Source organism: Halichoerus grypus, chromosome 3, assembly GCF_964656455.1.
Source record: "Halichoerus grypus chromosome 3, mHalGry1.hap1.1, whole genome shotgun sequence".
Lineage (NCBI taxonomy): Eukaryota > Metazoa > Chordata > Mammalia > Carnivora > Phocidae > Halichoerus > Halichoerus grypus.
This window is the reverse complement of record NC_135714.1, coordinates 200,173,539-200,192,138: the sequence shown is the minus strand read 5'-3', so window position 1 is coordinate 200,192,138 and position 18,600 is coordinate 200,173,539. Positions and strand designations below refer to the sequence as shown.

At 41.4% G+C, this 18,600-nt stretch overlaps 1 protein-coding gene and 1 long non-coding RNA gene across 2 annotated transcripts in view; one reads left to right on the top strand and one right to left on the bottom strand.

The window, feature by feature from the left end:
- Positions 1 to 10,054, bottom strand: part of VEGFC (vascular endothelial growth factor C) — a 102,277-nt gene extending 92,223 nt beyond the window's left edge. The window contains exon 1 of the mRNA XM_036121885.2: positions 9,537 to 10,054. Coding sequence (XP_035977778.1) covers positions 9,537 to 9,683 — 147 coding nt within the window. The 5' untranslated portion in view covers positions 9,684 to 10,054. The remainder of the gene's footprint in view (positions 1 to 9,536) is intronic.
- LOC118554419 (uncharacterized) overlaps positions 9,825 to 18,600 on the top strand; it is a 302,650-nt gene continuing 293,874 nt past the window's right edge. The window contains exons 1-2 of the long non-coding RNA XR_013446675.1: positions 9,825 to 9,943; positions 13,688 to 13,820. This is a non-coding gene — a long non-coding RNA (uncharacterized LOC118554419). The remainder of the gene's footprint in view (positions 9,944 to 13,687; positions 13,821 to 18,600) is intronic.

Sequence of the window (18,600 nt, the reverse complement as noted above, 5' to 3'; positions counted from 1 at the left end):
GTCTGCCTTCAGCTCAGCTCATGATCCTGGGGTCCTGGGATGGAGCCCTGCATCAGGGGCACTGGGCTCCCTGCTTGGCGGGGGTCTGCTTCTCCCTCTCCCTCTGCCCCTCCCAGGGCTCATGCTCGCTTTCTCCCTCTCTCTCTCTTAAATAAATAAATAAAATCTTTAAAAAGTAAAGTATTTAAGCTTTGAAGTATTCAGGATGTTCATATGAAATTACATAGCGTTATAAAACTCCTGTGTGTACCCAAATCTTTTTCACCCAATGACTTAAGTACAGGGCACTTTCAGGGATGACCATCATCCCCTGTTCCTTGACTTGGGTCGTCTGTGGCCAGAGCTGTTACACTCAAGGGAGGACACAAACCCAGGCGCATGGGAGAGGTGGAAACATATTCTAAGCCAATCTAGAATATGTTTCCTAAGCCAATCTATAATACCTAGCCTCCATACACTGAGTGATTTAACACCATGGATTTTCCCCAACTTTCTCAAAATCAAGTATCAATATTACCTCCCCTTTCCCTCTTTTAGAAATCAGGAATATTGTCAGTAAGCTTATAATACAAATGTAATAAATTAGGTGGAAGGTGCTGGAGAATCACTCTGAAGACTATCACAGTCTTCAAATGCCTAGGACCACAGTACTTATGTCTGTGATGTTTTTCTGACGATGAAACCTACCTATTTAACAAACATTTGCAGAATTTGATAGCTCATTTCTGTCCCCCTCCTCTAGTCTTACTGTTGGCAGGAATATTTTTAAGAATATTTTAAAAATAAGGAATTGCTGGGGTGCCTGGCTGGCTCAGTTGGTGGAGCATGTGACTCTTGATCTCAGGGTCTTGAGTTCAAGCCCCACACTGGGCATAGAGGCTTCTTAAAAAAAAAAAAAAAAGAAAAGAAAAGAAAAAGAAAAAAAGAAAAAGGAGGAATTGCTAGGACACGTTAGGGTTATCAGTCCCTCTCACTCTTACTTTCTTGATCTTTAATTGCTAGTTGAACTATAAATTAGTGTATAGGCTATAGAGAATATAATAATATCATATACTCTAATTTTTTTAACATTCTTTTTCAGTGGATTATTCAAAAATATTTAGCTAGCCAAGAAAGAATACATAAGCCATGGCTGGCAGTTTGAAGAGTGATTAAGGTAGGGGGAAGGAGGGGCAGCGTGTGTGAGTGTGTGTGTGTGTGTGTGTGTGTGTATCTAAGCATGACCACTGTTTACACTGCTTGCTCTGTTTGGTATGTGAGCCATAAAAGAAAAATGTCTGTTATTAATATGTTTTATAAATGTTTCCAGATAGCACAGTGATGGGTGCTTACATAAGTCCGCAGTGGTCATCACTATCCATCAGAAATAATCAGGAGCATATAGTGGAGCTCAAATACCATATATGGGTGGCCCATGGAAAGAGAAGAGCAGTCACTGACAGACACTTCAAGGAAGGGTGCAGCTGAAAATGGCTTCGGGGAAGCTTGTGGCCAGCTTCTAGTTCTCTTTTTTAGATACTTCTGCACAATAATGCCAAATTAAGCTCCTTAAGACACCACCTCCAGCCTATCACTCAAGAATCTTCCGTGGCTCCTGTTGTTTTCAACCACGATCCAAAGTTAGGTCCTACTCCTTGGTTTCTTACACCTTTTACAAGATTCCCCTCTGTTTCCCTTATAGCTCTGGACTCTTCAGCCCAAGTCGTACCCTCCCCGCTCAGCTCCCCAAGCTCCCTCTTGATGGCACTGACCTTACTGCCCCTGTACTTTGTTCTCACACTTCAACACCCGAAATATTCCCCCTCCTTTGTTTCTGTAACCAGCATCGACTTGTTTTCTGCAGCTGACCGAACGCCAGTCCAGCCTTTCCATGCTTGTCCATGCAGCCACCAGGGGCTTACCCAACAACTTCTGGTAAATCAGGAGACTTGCTTACAACAGCTCTGACACTGTCTGCATTTACGGTGTAACCCATTTCTGGTATTTTAAATGAGTAAGCTTCTTGTTCCTCACAAAGGATCCCATGCTTGTTATAGACAGGAATCACTCACTCGACTCTTTGGGCATCACTCACCGCACTGTCATTTCCTGCTTAGAGTTGAAGCTGCCATGAGTGAGAATTCATTAAAATACTCCTGAATTAGGGGGCGCCTGGGTGGCTCAGTCGGTTAAAATACTCCTGAATTGAAGTAGATTTAAATGCGAGAATTTGGAGTAAGAAATCCATAAATCTGATACTAACAGGTAAGCAGTGTGAGCAGCATCACCATGGCCTCCTTCCAGAGTCCCTCAGTTTCCCCTCCAGGTGGTCACTGGGGGAAGCCTTTGGAAAAGAACCACGTTACAGTCCAATCCCGTACCCTTGCCCTGGGGACTGTGCTAACTTCAGATCCCAGAATTCTTCAGGAAACTCAGTGCCTATATATACATTTTAAATGTAGCCAACATAAAACCAACCCCTCACAGGGCTGATCTCATAAGTAAATACATTACTATTTCTTTAATGAAACTTAGAAATATTCACATTTAGAGGATAAATACTATAAACAGCCTTTCATTAGATCAGATCAGGGTTATAGCCCAAGTAATTTATGAAAATGAGCTTTTGGATTTCAGAACTGCACCAATGCCCCCTCACACCTGAAAGCCACTAGCGCACGATCGGTACCAGGAAACAGTAAGAATCTACCAGTGAAAGGTATTTCAAGGCATCCAATTGGATGACTCTATGATGGATGTCCAGTAATATAGTGTCTTCTTCCTCTTACAGTTAAACTACAAACTCTGAAAAAGAGTAAATCCACCACCTGAATAACTTACATGAGGGAATTTCAGAAGAAACAATTATATAAATCTACAATATTTACTGTAAATTTTAGAATTACGTTATAAGATAAATGAACTATCATCCCTTGTTTAAAGTTTTCTGCTATATCTCTTTTCTACTGTGAAAAATCAATGATACCTTAACTCCCAATTTATACAGATCTGAACTCACAAATATGCCTTCTGCAACAATTGTAGGACTAGGTAGTATTTATAGAATGCACATCTACCAGAAATAATGTAACTGGTACAAGACGAAACATTGTATGACTGGAAATCAGCGGAACTGTAACGCTTCTACCAACCACAGTTCATTTTTTCCAAATCCAATTATTCCTGAAAGCTCACTTCGCATAGGTGAGACTGTAGGCTTTCACTTAAGTTATATTAGTGCAACTTGCAAAAACTGTGTGATTGTCAGGAATTCTGGTTAGAGTTCTTGTTATGCAGTCATTCTTGCAAGGCTACTATGGATTTAGGCCATTTGTGACCACCCTTTCATCAGAGGGGCACCACATGGTAAGGCCTGGAAGAAAACACAAGTTTATTTCAGAGTTGTCCAATTGTAGGGAATTGGGACTTAAATAAATGAAAGTGGATAGGCTCTATGTGCAGAGTACCTCTTCTCTCTGCCTTCTTGCCCACAGCTACAACTTGCGGGAAGAAAGGAATATATATGGTCTTGGGTCTTTCACAAACCCAGAAGGCCCAAACCCATTATCACACTTTTCTAACATATGGGCTGCAAAAGTTTTTTAAAGAGAGAAGCGAAAGAAAAAAGCTCTATCCTTGCTCCTGGCTAAGTCATTTGAGTCTTGGGTTTATTATCTTTAATGAAATATATTAACATCCATCTCAGAAAGATGTAGTGATAAACAAACTTAACTTGCACAGCTCTCAGCTTGTCATGCTCTCTTCATGGCACACAGAGATGCTCAGGGTATTGCAGAGGAGACCTAGTTATTATTGGAATGCCTACTCCATATACAGAGGTATGACTGGTCCCCAGGGAGTGATCTGAACCTGTAAATACCCCTACAGCTGCCAAAGACACCAGTGCCAGGAGCACAGGTGACCTTCTTTCCTCTCCCACCAGCCTCTGAGTCCCAAAACATCCTAGAAAGAGCTATGAAACAGATCTCCTGGTTGATCCCATGTTGATAAGGAGGCCAAGACCTTCATCTCAAGAGCCCCAGAACTGGAAGGCCAGAAAGAAATCTCCCCAATCCACCACCCTCCACCTTCTCAGATCAATTCAGACAGACAAGAATAGAGACCCACTGGCCCTAAAGATGTGCCACTGATATCAGGAACTGCTTCCTACAAAGCAATTTTGATGATAATTGATTCTTTCTTTTTTTAAAGATTTTATTTATTTGATAGAGAGACACCACGAAGCAATTTTGATGATAATTGATTCTTAGTTTTTTTAAAGATTTTATTTATTTATTTGACAGAGAGAGAAACACAGTGAGAGAGGGAACACAAGCAGGAGGAGTAGGAGAGGGAGAAGCAGGCGTCCTGCGGAGCAGGGAGCCCTGTGCAGGGCTCAATCCCAGGACCCTGGGATCATGACCTGAGCTGAAGGCAGATGCTTAATGACTGAGCCACCCAGGCGCCCCGATGATAATCGATTCTTGAACAAATGACAGCCCATCAGGTGTCCACAATTCAGAAGAAAGAATACAAAGAAGTAGAAGCCAAAATGAAGGATGAATTGAGCTTTTTTATGTCCCAAACCATAGATCTCCAGCATCATTCAGAGTTGGGTCAGAAATCTCTTACAAGAGAGGAGGCTTACAGAACACTTCATCATATACTCTACGGCAATTCGTAATCATAAAAACTGTAGACTTGCCATGAAAGAGTAGATACTTGGGAAAAGGGGACAAGAATCCAATCCTTCCATTATAATCCTTTGCCCTCCTCAGTAAGGGGCTCTTAGGGACTGAAACTCTGGGCCTCCAACATAAATTGATGCAGAGTGAGGTGAAGTCACAAGAGAGTTCACAGGTTTCCACTTTTCACAGACATTTCATATTTCCCTACTACTGAACCTCCTTTCCAGAGATTGCTGCCAGAAAGTATGGACATTTGCAGTACATCAGAGAAATGTCATGGGTACTGCGACATGAAGCACAGAGAAAGCCGCAAGTCAATGACTACCTATTACAGTTGCATTTATGGCCTAATTTAGTGGAATAAAATTTACCTCTCCATTTTCAATGCAGAGCAGTAGGATATGCAGACTGTTAATTTTCCTTTTGGGATTGTTAATAGTACTTGTCAAATGCTCAAATACTTTAAGGATATTACACAGTTTAAGTCCTATTGATCCTAGGCAATAATGGGATGTAAATTTGTAAAGCTTATTTTGTTTCTCCAAAGAGTTTTTAGACTAGTAAAACCTTAAGTGATTTATGGAATAACGCTGTCATCATCCATCAACGATCCATGAAAAACAGTCTCTGCTCTTCTCTGCAATGCCCTAATCCTGCAAGTAGGACCCACATTGTCCCACGATTAAAATATTGATGCCAAGGTTCATTTCTTCCACTCCCTAATCTTTCTTATGAATTAGTCAACAAATCTATGGGTTCTTCCTCTGTGACAGCTTTGGCTTCTGTTCCCACTGCCTCAACTCTGCTCTCTTCATCACTTCCCTTCTAAAATACTGTTGTTGCTTCTTCACTAGACCATGCCCCCAGCAAATCTTTATGACCTCTAATCAATCCCAGAAATGATTTCAATACTTTTCTTATTACCTGTGTCTTTCAGGTGCTCAGAGCATGAATCACCCTCTGTAACCCACCTTAAAGTAGCTTAGATCATATGCAATGCAATCCCACCCATCTCCAAAAACTTACTCATAGTTAAGATTCTTCACTGTTACTCTATATAACCCCTTGCCTTCTTACCTTCTCACCCCATCCACGACATGAAAGGGATTCATGTGCTTGATATAGTCTAGTCATCTGCTGGAAATTCTCACCCAAGTTATAGCCCAAGTTTTGCCTCATGCCAAGGCACTCAGACCAAGTAGGCCACATGGCTGACTCTCTTGCGCAAACTTCAGGACACAGACAATGCTTTGGTACCATTCCCCTAATACCTCACAGTATTTTTTGTGCTTAAGCCTTTATTTTTTCTATCTGAGTTGTAAGCTCCTTGAAGAGAGGAAAAATGGCTTATGTCTTTTAACATGCTCCATGCCTAACAGATTACCCTGCAAACTCAAGTTACATAATGAAGATGCCAAAACCAATGAAATTAGTCATTGTTACACACCACAGATCGGTGACTCTAAAACTGTCATTGTGCATGAGAATGACTTAGGATGTTAGCTAAAAATGTATATTCCTAGACCCAAATCCAAAGATTTGGTTGGTCTCAGGTAAGGGGAATAAAATTAAAGACCTCTAGAGAATTCTAATGCAGTTAACACACACATGGTATTTTGAAAAACATCATCACTGATTAATCTGAAACAGTAAATACAAATAAAAACAAGTACAAAAGTATGCAGAATTATAAACAGTGGAGAAAGAAAATCTGGCATGTTGCAAACTAGTTGCCATTATTAGGAAGTTTTTTGTGATAGTAACCATAAACCATATGTGCTTTTACTATTTTCATTTAAAATAGCTATTCTCATTAAAGTAATTAGTGTTAAGATTAAACTAATCTCTTTTTTTTTTTGCATTTAAGCTATAAAGTAGGGATATTTAAAGTTATTTATGTAAAGCAGAAAATAAGTTATACTTGCTCATTCAATAATATTTGATCTTCTAGATTATTCCCTTAATTGATACAAGATTATAAATCTTTAAGCTTTCTTTTGTTGACTTTAATCTTTAACACAGGCATGTGCAACGTAAGACATGCTCTCCTTGAATTCATTGCTCTAAAATATATAAGGATCTAGGTATTTATACTCCCTGCCTGCCCACTTTTTGGAATAAAAGTATACTATACATAATTCTCCCTTTTTAAATTATAAACAATTTTTTCTTTTAAAAATCAAAACTCCCAACTCCAACCAATCAGACTGAACTCTACACAATCTCATGCGGGCAAATGATTGCATTTAGCCATCTAGTGCTCTTTCTAGGTTTTGCAGGTTTTTTAGTTGGATGATAATTTTAAATATTTCCTCTTTTTCCCATCATGCCTACTTAATTTTAATTATACAATAGGCAGTACTTTGCTTGCCTAACTTTTCTGATGTTGGCTTCCTTGCACTAACAGGAAACATTTTGGGATCTTTTAGTAAGTCATATAACTAGGAATAATTAGAAAAAGGAACCTAATAAATGCAAATGTAAGTCAAGGAACAAGGCAATCTTGTTTGTATTTGTGATTTTACCTCCCATTTTTTTGTATGGCTTTGGGGGTGTGGTGAAGGACTGGATGGCTAAGCTCGGTTTATAGTTTGTGAGCTGTTTTGTATTTTTTAAACATAAAAATACTTCCTAAGTGTAAATTACCAAAACTCTGCATTTGTCAAAGATTTTGTATATTTAGTGTCTTTTATTTACCTTCTGAAATCTCTTCTTGGGGCTTCTGTAGTTCACAGGAAATTAATAATCAGTTCCTCTCCAAGCTTTACCTCCTCGTGAGTCACTTCTTTAGGCCACTAGGGAGAGACATGGAGTCTTTGGACCACGTCTCTTGGGAATCTCATGGCAAGGACATAGCAATTTCACTAAAGGCATTAAAGACACTTGCCCTGTCAAGCCTTCACTCAACCAATGAGGAACACTCTAGTGCAGAAATAATATACTGTCTTATGGGCTGTGGAACTCAGAGATCTAAAGTGATGTTTCATCAAGTGAAAAAGAGTCTCTATCACATCCAGAATATCAACTCATATTCACCATACAGGATATAAAAGATGGCTAAATATGAAAAGCAAATAAAGATACATAAAGATTTTCACAGCAAAAGAAAGATTTGACTACATCACCAACGAATATGATTTTGAAGATGAAAAATAAATTAACTTGAACCTCCAACTGCAAGCCCATCCATAACACACATGCATGCGCACACATGGGCACATTCATTCAAAGCTGACCCAGCAGGGAGTGACTCTCATACAGGCTTTTGGCTTCTCAGGAAAGACTTCTCATTTTACTTCCTTCTTCACACTTTCCTATTATAAACTCAAGTAAGTTACCATAGGCAATAACCTGCTCTCAAACAGGTTACGTGATCTCTTTCACCAGCCACCTCTCTGGGTGTTGCCTTACTAAGTCATACTTTTAATAATTTGACTCCTCAGAGACAGAAAGTGAATAGATATCATGATATCCAAGGCATTCAAATTACAGGAAGTGTTAATGGGACTTAGGCTACATTTTTGTGGCATTTAAGCACAGGAGAACATTCTCATGATAATAGTTCTACCAACATTAAGTATTTGTGTTGAAAATTATTTTACAAATCACATAATACACTTTGTTCTGCAATTTAACACATTTTTTTTACTCTCAAGGTTTTTTTTTTCCCTTGACCCCTATATTGAATTACAAATTCTGTTTTTTTTTAAATAATTTGTCCCCCAAATTTAAAATTTAAAGGTAGTTTGTTTTTTTAAAAAATTATTCTTCTCAATGGTAAAACGTGTTTAAAATATAACTGTGAAGGCAATTCAGTTTCTACACATTCAACATATGTTAATCAAGTCACCTCCCAGTTGACAGTCACACACCACTGGCCAGGGGTTGAAATAAAGCATTGCATTCTGTACCCAGTCAGGGGTACTGCAAGTCTTTGAAAAGAGGCGTCCCATAGTATGTCCAATACAAAACTTCTTCAGGAGTTCCAAAACTCTATTAAGCATACTATCCATCCTTATGTCAGATCTGAACGTTTTAGGTACACATTCGGGAAGAGCAAGTCAAAGCAGGCACAAATACAGTAACTCCTTGTTGAAAATCAGAATATCTCACAAGTGCCTTGGCAACACTTTCCGGCAAAGGGTTAAAACATCTGTTATTTAATAAACAAAACAAAACGATCCACCTTACTTTTCAGTATTTTACCAGATTTCAGAAACGCAGAATTTATAAAGTTAAAAAGTCATGCCTGATTGTGATCTACATGAGATCCTGTTGCAGCCCAACTTCTCCAAGTGAATCTCAAGTCTTAAGCCCTCAAGCCGGTGACTAAATTCTTTTTACACTTTTCCTAAAATCGCCTAGTGCTCCAAGTAAGAGGAACGCTCCGGGAAAATAAACCTCGGTCGCCTGGTCGTCCTAGCCCCTGAAGGACTGCCACTAATCTGCTAGGGAAAGAATAGAGCACTCCCGACCGGGACGAACCCGGGCTCCCCGGAGCCGCGCGCCCCGCCAGGGCTCAAGCCCGCTGGGCGCACCCGCGGGGACTGCTCCCGAGCAGGTTGTGATCTCTATCACCAGCCACCTCTGTGGCTGCTCCTATCTTGCTTTCTCCTGACTTGCTTTCCTACTTAGTAACAACTTTATGCAAAAAACAAAAACAAAAACAAAAACAACAAAACAAAAAACAAGAAGAAAACTTTTCTCCGAGGAAGCGCGCAGTCCGCTCGGTTAACTCTGGACGCAACGTCCGGAAGGTGAAACAGCGACACACACTTTGCGCGGCTCCTGGGGCCACAGGATCCCGAACACCCCAGCGCCCCCGCAGTCGCCCCCAGCCCGACCCGGAGCGCGCGGCCGCGCACCTACCTGGGCCTCGTCCGCGTCCGGCTCCGCGTCGGAGAAGCCGAGTCCCGATTCGAAGGCGGCGGCGGCGGCGGGCGCGTCGCGCGGACCCGGGAGCAGCGCAGCGGCGAGCAGGGAACACGCCAGAGAGAAGAAGCCCAGCAAGTGCATGGTGGAAGGACCGGGAGCGCGGCGGCCGGTCCGCGGCGGGGGCGGGGTGGGCGCGTGGCGCCCCCGCGACGCTGCGCTCCCTCCGCAGAGAGCCGCCGGCGACCCCCGAGGGCGGCCGGAGGCGGCGGCAGCGGTCCGCGGCTCGGCGCTCCCAACGCTGCGCGCCGCGCTCCTGGCCAGTGCCGGGGAGGGGCGCGGGGTCAGGTAGAAGCCTCACAGGAAACCGGACGTCCGAGCTCCCCGCATTCGGGGCCCGCGAGGTAGGGCGAGGGCGAGGGCGAGGGCGAGGGGGGACGGCTCCTCGGTTCGCCTTTCTGTTTTCGCTTTCTGGCAAGAGGGGGGCAAAGCCGACCCCCTCTGCGCTGCTCGGCCCCTCCGACCCCCCCGAGCCCGCGGCCCCCTCCTCCCTCCCCTCCCCTTCCCCGGTGCAGCGAGCGGCGGCCGGGAGGAGGGCGGCGGGGCGCCGCGCGGCCAGGCCGGGGAGCTCGGCGGCGCGGGCGGCTCCGGAGCGCGGGGCGAGCGGCGGCGGCGGCGGGCGCAGGGGCAGGGCATGGCTGACGCGCCCTCTGCCTGCGCTTATGTGAGAGAAAGCGGCCGAGGGAGGGAGCGTGCCGAGCCCGGCCGCCCTCCCCTCTCACTTTCCCTCGGAAGCGCTCCTCGCGCTCCCCGCGGCCCGCGCCTCCGCCCCGGCGCCCCGCGTCCCCACCCCTCTTCCCTCCCCCTCCCGGGAGCGCGGCCCGAGGGGCGAGTTCAGCCGGGGCAGGCGGGCCGCGCCGGGCGGAGGGGAGCGCGACGAAGTCGGCGTACTGGGGAAGGCCGGCCGACCCTTTGTCCTCGGCAGCTCCCGGGCTCCTGCCCTGTGCCCGGCACGCCTCGCCCTCCGCGCCCCGCTCGAGGTTTGCAAACTGTCCCCGAGTTCCAGAAGGTCCGAGAGAAAATCATCACAATGGCGGAGACCCCGCCGGGACCTTGGAGCCCGCCGCGGGCCCCTTTCCCTGCATCTGGGTAACTTAATGTGCAGCCAGAACTACGGGAGAGAGCTCAGAGTGCAGCGCGGGCTATTGGGATGAATGCGAATGATCCCCTTGGAAGCCCGAACTTCTGGCGGGTGGGGATGAAGAGCCAGAATCTTCACGGGAAGGAACGACACACAGTGTCAGTTTCTGCAGGAAAGTTGGGTTTCAGTGAGAAAGGGAGTGATAAAGAGACACGTGTGTTTTTCATATTGTAGAAAGTGACATCTGCAGAAAAGTCACTGTATTTCCCCCATTGGAAAATCACGTTGTGGCGCCGAGTGCCCTGGCTGTCTCCCTCCTTGGGGCTGACTGGCCGAGTGGCCTGTGACCTAGCTACAGGGTTTCAACGGGGTACAGAACATGGAAAACCCGAGCTACTTTTAAATACACTGATCATAAAATCTTAGACTGAGAAGAGACTTTGTTACCTGATTCAACTCTCTTCAAGTTCTGAAACTCCCCCCACCCACCAGGTACTTGAAGGCTCAAAATACCTCCAGGGACAGGGAGTCCTCTGTGCTTTTTAAAAATCAACATTGCCTAAAAGCATTTCCTTCCACGTCTCCATTGCTTTCGACTTCTGGACTTTACACAATAAATCTAATCTAACTTCCACATGTGAGTTCTTCGAATATTTTGAAAACATCTGTCATGTTCTCCCTATGCTAGCTTTCCTCCCAGCTAAATATCCTTTTTATGAAAATGACAGCTCCAAGTTCCCTCATCAACCTTAATCTAATTTTCCATGGTCTTCATATAGTCTACTGCTCAGAACAAGGCTCAGCACTGAAAGTGTTCTACAAGCATGTAGAAAGTGTCTTCCTTGTCCAGCCATTGTGCATTTGTTGATACAGCCTCGAATGGAGTTTATTTTCTGGCAGCCAAATGAGTATTGACTCACCCTACACTTAAAATCTAAATTCCTCAAGAATTTTTCATGTGTACTGCTGTTCAGTCCCATGTATATTACCTTGCATTTGTGAAGTTGGTTTACTGTGCCCAAGATTTGAGCTCTGTTATTTATTATGTTCTGTCTACTCAGTGAGTCGTCCCAAGATCACAGCATGGTGAGATGTTTTTGGGATGCTGGCACTCTGGGTCTGTTACACTTCTTGCTGTCCTTCTACTCATATTTCATCAGTTTGCCATATTTATCTTCAGATACTGATAAAGCTGTGAAAAGGGAAGAGCTAAAGCCAGACTAGTAGGACTGAAGTAGAAGCTGGAGCTTCTTTCTAACCATTACCTATTATAGCTGTTCTCAACTTTGCACTTAAAATACCAAAAGGAGATTTCAAAAATACATGCTTGAGTGCACCATCAAGGATTCTGGTTTAATTGGACCCTAATAGGCAACCACATTGAGAATCTCAGGCATTTGCAACACTCCTAGGGCCTGGCAGAGAGTGAAGACTGCAAATTAACAGAATCAAAATGTATCAAAAATGTATCATGTGAACGGATTTATTTTATTTGAAATACAGCTGTAAGCACATACAGGCTTTTTTTCCTCTCAAAAATGTTACCGTTTTACCACTTATTATTTTAAGTAAAAGAAATGCTGGCAAAAAGTATCCTTGACAGAAAAAAAAGACTGCAGTCTCAGAAGACCATCCTGCATTCATTGTTGGAGTGTCTTCACTGTAAAAAGGGAGAATTTCTCTGCTCTACCTTTATCTGCCACTTTTGGCTGTTGTGCATTCTTTGGAGAGCAGTTGTAAATTTACCTTAGTTTTCTTTGGACTTTTTTTCTTTGAGACGTTATTCGATTTTCTTTTTTGTTGTTGTTGTTGGAAAAAGATGTATGAAATTTTTTCTAATAGTTTTTAATTTTATTATACTTAGTTGTACTCTAGATGATGTTGAGTTTAGAGCTGCATTGAGGCTTTCTTGGTGACTTTGTACACGGTTGATTTTGGAACCAATTCTGTATGTGCTCTTTCTGTTGGATATTAACTTTGAGCTTATTGTAATATTTGTCCTGAGAGTGAATTTTATTTATTTGTTTATTTAATTTTATTTATTCATGAGAGACAGACAGATAGGCAGAGGCAGAGGGAGAAGTAGTCTCCCCACAGAGCAGGGAGCACGATGTGGGACTTGTTCCCAGGATTGTGGGATCATGACCTGAGCTGAAGGCAGACGCTTAACCAAATGAGCCACCCAGGCGCCCCTTGAGAGTGAATTTTAAAATGAAATGTTCATGATGTTTTTTAAATTTATTTTTTAAGAGTTTATTTATTTGAGAGAGCGTGAGCAAAAGAGAAGGAGCAGGGGGAGGGGCAGAGGGAGAGGGAGAAGCAGACTCCCCACTGAGCAGGGAGCCTGATTTGGGGTCCTGGCTTGATCTCAGGACTCTTGAATCCTGACCTGAGCCAAAGGCAGATGCTTAACCTCCTGAGCCACCCAGGCGCCCCCATGATGTTTTTGTTTTTTTTTAAAATCAAATTTTTCGTTTACTGGTGTATGCCCATTTTTGTAACATCTGATGTTTTTATTTGAAATTCTACTTTTATTGGTATTAAATCAGTCTTTGAGAATTGAGACCATCTGTGAACATGACTTGTGGGAAACCATAAACCTTCTTATATCAAAGTGACTTAGTTATTCCTTATAGGAAACTTTAGCCTAGGAAAGATAAGATTGCAAACTAGTAATTAAATCCACTGTTTGCTTCAGGAAATGCCCACAAATCAATATATCTGAGACAATAACTGAGCTCTTGCAAACAGCTTTATCAGTAACAGTTTACTCAAGACCCTCACCTACATGTGTCAACCAGTCCTAAACCGTGACATTACAACTTTGTCCAATCCTACCCAACTCTCCACTTTGAAAGACCTACCTTAACATACTTGAGTCTTGACTCTAAAGTCCTACAATTATTCTAGTTCTGACTTATCTCTCCTGAGACATTGCTAAAACTGTCACAATGGTGTTCTCCCTTATTGCAATAAGTCTACTAAATGTGACTTTTGTTTATTGAAGGGTTATCTGGTGATATTTTGGGGAGTTCAACCACCTGGAAGTCTCACCAAGATCCTATTGAAAATCCCCTTTGTACCAAAGCCCAAGTCCCTCAATTCAGAAATGGGGAGCCACTGAGGCCCACAGTGATGAGGTAAGTCTTGCGTTAGATCTCATTTCCAGCCTATCTTCATCAGGCTATCAAATGCTAAGTGTATTTTGTCCTGGAAGGTTGCCTTTCAGGTATTCTTTGGTTATTTGATCAGATTTGTAGACGTATATCCCTGGGAGAAAGCTGCCTCATTATTAGCAACATTGCTTTTTGTCACTACTCTTTTCATTATCTTCTATTGTTAATGGTTAGCAGGAAGTTCATGTTCAAACATTATGTCTTCTAAGACCTGTCAGGTTGGCCATTGGAAGCTGCCTTGCCATTAGTTTGGGTGCCCAGGACATAAGGTCAACAAGCCACAGATTTGACTGACCACTGCTAGACTGTCATGTGTTCATCTCAGCCTAAACCCAAATTGTGTCTTCTGAAAGTGTCTTGAGTGTATTTACTCTGTAACTAATACGTGTAAGTCGCTTCCTAAATGGCATAATTTTACCAACAATAGTTTAACGTCAGTAGCCATTTTGGGAAACCTTTCATTGGAAAAAAATTATTCATTTGAGAAGTGGTTTAGAGTGGAAAGGGAGTAAAACTGCAAACGTTCAATGACCTGCATTTTTTTATTGGTATGCAAAAGCTTGCAAGAGAATTCAGATGCCACGGTTGCCTCTCAATATTCTGGTGAAAGAAACCAATGAAAAATGTGAAAGACTATCTCTTTTTTAGATCTGCTCAAACCACAACTTGAACATAAAAGTTTTGATCTTACTCTGCTTCTATCCCATGGCCCTCTATTATCCCCTGCCTCCAACACTCCGACCAGCTGTCCTCTCCTGCTGGTCAGCCACCCACTCTGAAAGCTGAGTTGTCTCTTAAAGTTAACCAGATCAGAACAAGCCCCTTATGGTGGAACTTAAGCCCTGATTGTGGTTTGAGCTGAGAGTGATTTTCAAAGGCTTTCCAAAGCCTGTGCAGGATAGGCGGAAATTTACAGACCAATTTGCAGTGGTTGTAAGAACATTTAATTCAGCGTTCCCAGATCTGTATCAATTGATTTATATGTTATTAGGAACCTCATATGTGATAAAATTCAATGGAAAAGGTGCTGTGAATATTTTGATTGTGGCTTAGAAGACCCCAAATCCCATAATAAAATCAGAGGAACTTAGAAAAACTATAAATATTAGACAAAAATTTTGGAGACCATTCCCACAAACAAACAAATAGATGAATACATTGGAGACTTTGGGAATAGGCTCTTTAACCCCTTTGGAAAACATTTAGGTGTAGCTCTTAGAGCAGATATGACCACAGCTCTTTCCTCACTGAATGGCCTTAAGTCAGAAATAGGGGATTTAATATGCAAGCAAAAACTGGAATGGAAAATGGTCCTGTTGCTAGACCTCTAAACCCTTGCTGAGTAAAACCAAAGGGAAAAAAGGAAGTATGAAATCAATGAAGTTGCCACAAAGGACAGTCAAGCACTCAATTTCTCATTTTCCCTTAAACTCCCAAAGATTCTTACTGAGGAATAGTTTTTGTGACATAACACCTGTTTTAGAATATGAAGATTTTTTTGGGGAAAAAATGCATGGGGATAATCTCTGTCAACTTGGCTGCTTGACATTATCAGAAGCCTTCAATTGGAAACTTGCAAACATTTAACAAGAAATTACCCACTCCAAGGAAGACAAATTGATCACTGTACTTTTATCAGCATTGGTGAGAAAATTTTATTAAGGTTGCTGAGGATGTCTCTGGTTTTATGTCTCATCTGCATCAGATTAATCTTGGTAAAACTATAAAGATGTAATGTGGAAGAACCCAAATTTTAGGGTACCCTTGAATACTTACAAATGTGTTCATAAAATTATACCTTGTGATGGAGTTTGAATATCCTAGTTAATATTTGCTAATTTCAAGGTGGAATGAAACTTTTGTTTGGTGGAAAGGTGTAGTTCTTATAGTAGCAAAAAATTACTTGACCTTCTGCTTTCAATCTGGGGAATTCCAACCTATTTCTTCACTACCAGAGGCACTCAGTGTACTGGGATAGTTGCTGGAGAACTTTGCAAAGCCTTGATGTTACCTCGGACATTTTATTGTTCGTATTACTCTCAATCCTCATGAAAAAGAGAGAAGGTGAGTGGTATTTTTTAACTCAAATGAGCACTCACTGACTCTTACCATAAGAATGCATCACAGGTCTCCTTTCAGGATGCACATTTCTACCCCAGTTCTAAGCTCTACTTTGCTTTGGGCAGATGTGGCAAAACACTCTGAGAGACTCAGGCAATCTAATCAGTCTTAGTACTAACAGGGATGAGTTGCATTTCCTTCATCTTCTCCTAAGTGGCCTCTACATGACCTAAAAAACTCAAGACTTTGTCAGCTAGAAGAGACACCATAAAAAATGATGAGGACCCACAATGGATGGGAACTCCAGTAATTTTTGACCACTAGAACAGCAGTTAAACTTGAGAAAGTAAATACTTAGATTCATGTGTCCCAAGTTAAAAAAAAAAAAAGTTTAACCCCACTGACAGCAGGACAACAGGATTGATTTTCCTTTAGAAAATTTAAAACTAGGAATTCTTAAGAATTCTTTAGAAGCAGTTGGTCTTGGGTGGAGAGAACTTCCCCAACAGAGCTTTGTGCCAACACTGCAAGATGGCAACTGCAGGATGTGACCAGCCTCCAGCAGAGACCTACAGAACTAGATTTAGTTGACTGGGACCATGCTTGAATCCGAATGCTTTTTTTCTTTTTCCTCCTAGCAATTTTCCTTCATGATTGTAGGCTTAAGGTGCTGGGTAGGTAAACAACGATTGTTATTTCTTAACCATGAAAAGCCAAGGTCTCTAACTTTAATACTGCTTTCTCTGTCCTTAGTCATTCCTTGTTGTGACTCAAAAACTGGGAGAAATGTGTGCATGATTTATCCAAAAAAAACAATAGAGCTCGGTGTTTTGCACACATTTGCATATGAGTGCCAACTGGCTAGTGCCAGTCCTTTGTTATGAAATATTTGGTTTCATCCATAATTGTACTCAACCACAAATTGGCTTTTTATGTGGAAGAGAACACAACAGGACAGGTAACCAAAATCCAAACTCCTTAGAAAGAAAGGTTTCTGCCTCCACTGAAACCACACTCAGGGACCATTTCTTAGAGATAACGTCTGTAAACAAGCTTTCATGGAGGAAAGACTCAGAAAGGGAACAAGGAACAGATGGTTTGTATTTAAGATCTGTCTCACATTTACAGACCTTACAAAGAAGGCTTAGTATGGAGATACTCTTGATTGCCTATCAGACCTACCCTGACTGACCTTTGGTGAACCTCTCTTCACCTCATGGGGTTTATGTGAATATTAAATTAGTTAATATATGTAAAAACTTAAAATAAAATGTAAAAAACATAAACTTGACATTTAATACTCCGAATAAATTTTGGATAAAGAATGACTAATAATTATGAATTAATATTTAATTATATGCTATTAATGTGTTGGTATATTAAACTTTATTCCTTCCTTATATTTATTATATTTTTTCTGTTAGTCACCCTTATAATTAAATAATTGTTCAAGTGGATATAAAATTCTCACACTGTCTTTTCTTGAGCATTTTAAAAATGTCATTTTATTACATTTCTCCATCAAATACTGCTACCAAGAAATCTGAAAACAGTAATAGTGTATATCCATATAATGTCTATTATGTATTTGGCTGAATTTTTATGGGTTTTATATATTGTAATGTATTTAGTACTCCCAACAATCTTATGACATGGAAATTATTATGATCTGTATTGTGTAAATGAGAAAACTGAGCTATGAAGAAGTTAAATATCCTGTTTAATGTTAGAGATAGTGCTCATGTTTGATAGACCCTGGATTCAAAGCAGGTGGCACCAGACCAGGAGATTAAGCACTGCCCCTACTTCCTCCTTTCGAATATTGCTGTGATGCTTTTCCTTGTTAGATGATCTGCCATTTCTTGTTAGAAAATTTTAGAATGTTCCCTTTGTCTTTGCTGTTATTGAATTTTGCTGTAAATATCCCTAGTGGTTTATTTATAACTTCTTTGGCACACTTTGGGTTTTTTTCTATCTGAGTTCATGTTTGTGTGTTTATGTGTGTAACTTCTGCAAAATGATGGGTCATATGTCTTCAAATAATTTATACAAGCTGTTTTCCCTTTATATTTTTCTAGAATGTTTTGTATACAGATGTTGACATTTTACCTTTATTTTCATGTGTTAACTTTTATTGTTTTCCACTCCGTCTGTTCATCCTTTCCTAATGCATCCTAAAATTTTTCCCCTAATTTTGAACTTGCCCCCCATTGTTGATATCATCAATGATTCTTCTTTCTCCCTATGTATTTATACATATGTAATATTTCTGCCATAATATACAGGTTTCATATTTTACTTTTTTGACACTTTCCTGTGATTATTACAAGGATTATTGAAATTCCACCACTCACCAATTGTGATTGCACATCCCTCATACTTAAGAAAGAATGTTGGCCAGCTCAGTTGGTAGAGGATGCAACTATTGATCTCAGGGTTTTGCGTTTGAGCCCCATGTTGGGTGTAGAGATTACTTAAAAATAAAATCTTAAAAAAAAAGAATACTGGAAAGCCAGTTACTAAGTATGATGTTATTAGAGGGAAAAATCTTGATCAACTTTTTAAAACTGTATTATTTACAAACATGAGTGCCGTAGTTATTATAATTAATGAATTATTTGTGAGCCATCTCAACTGATTACAACAATTGGTAGTCATATGGTTGTTCTTAAATATCCATGTG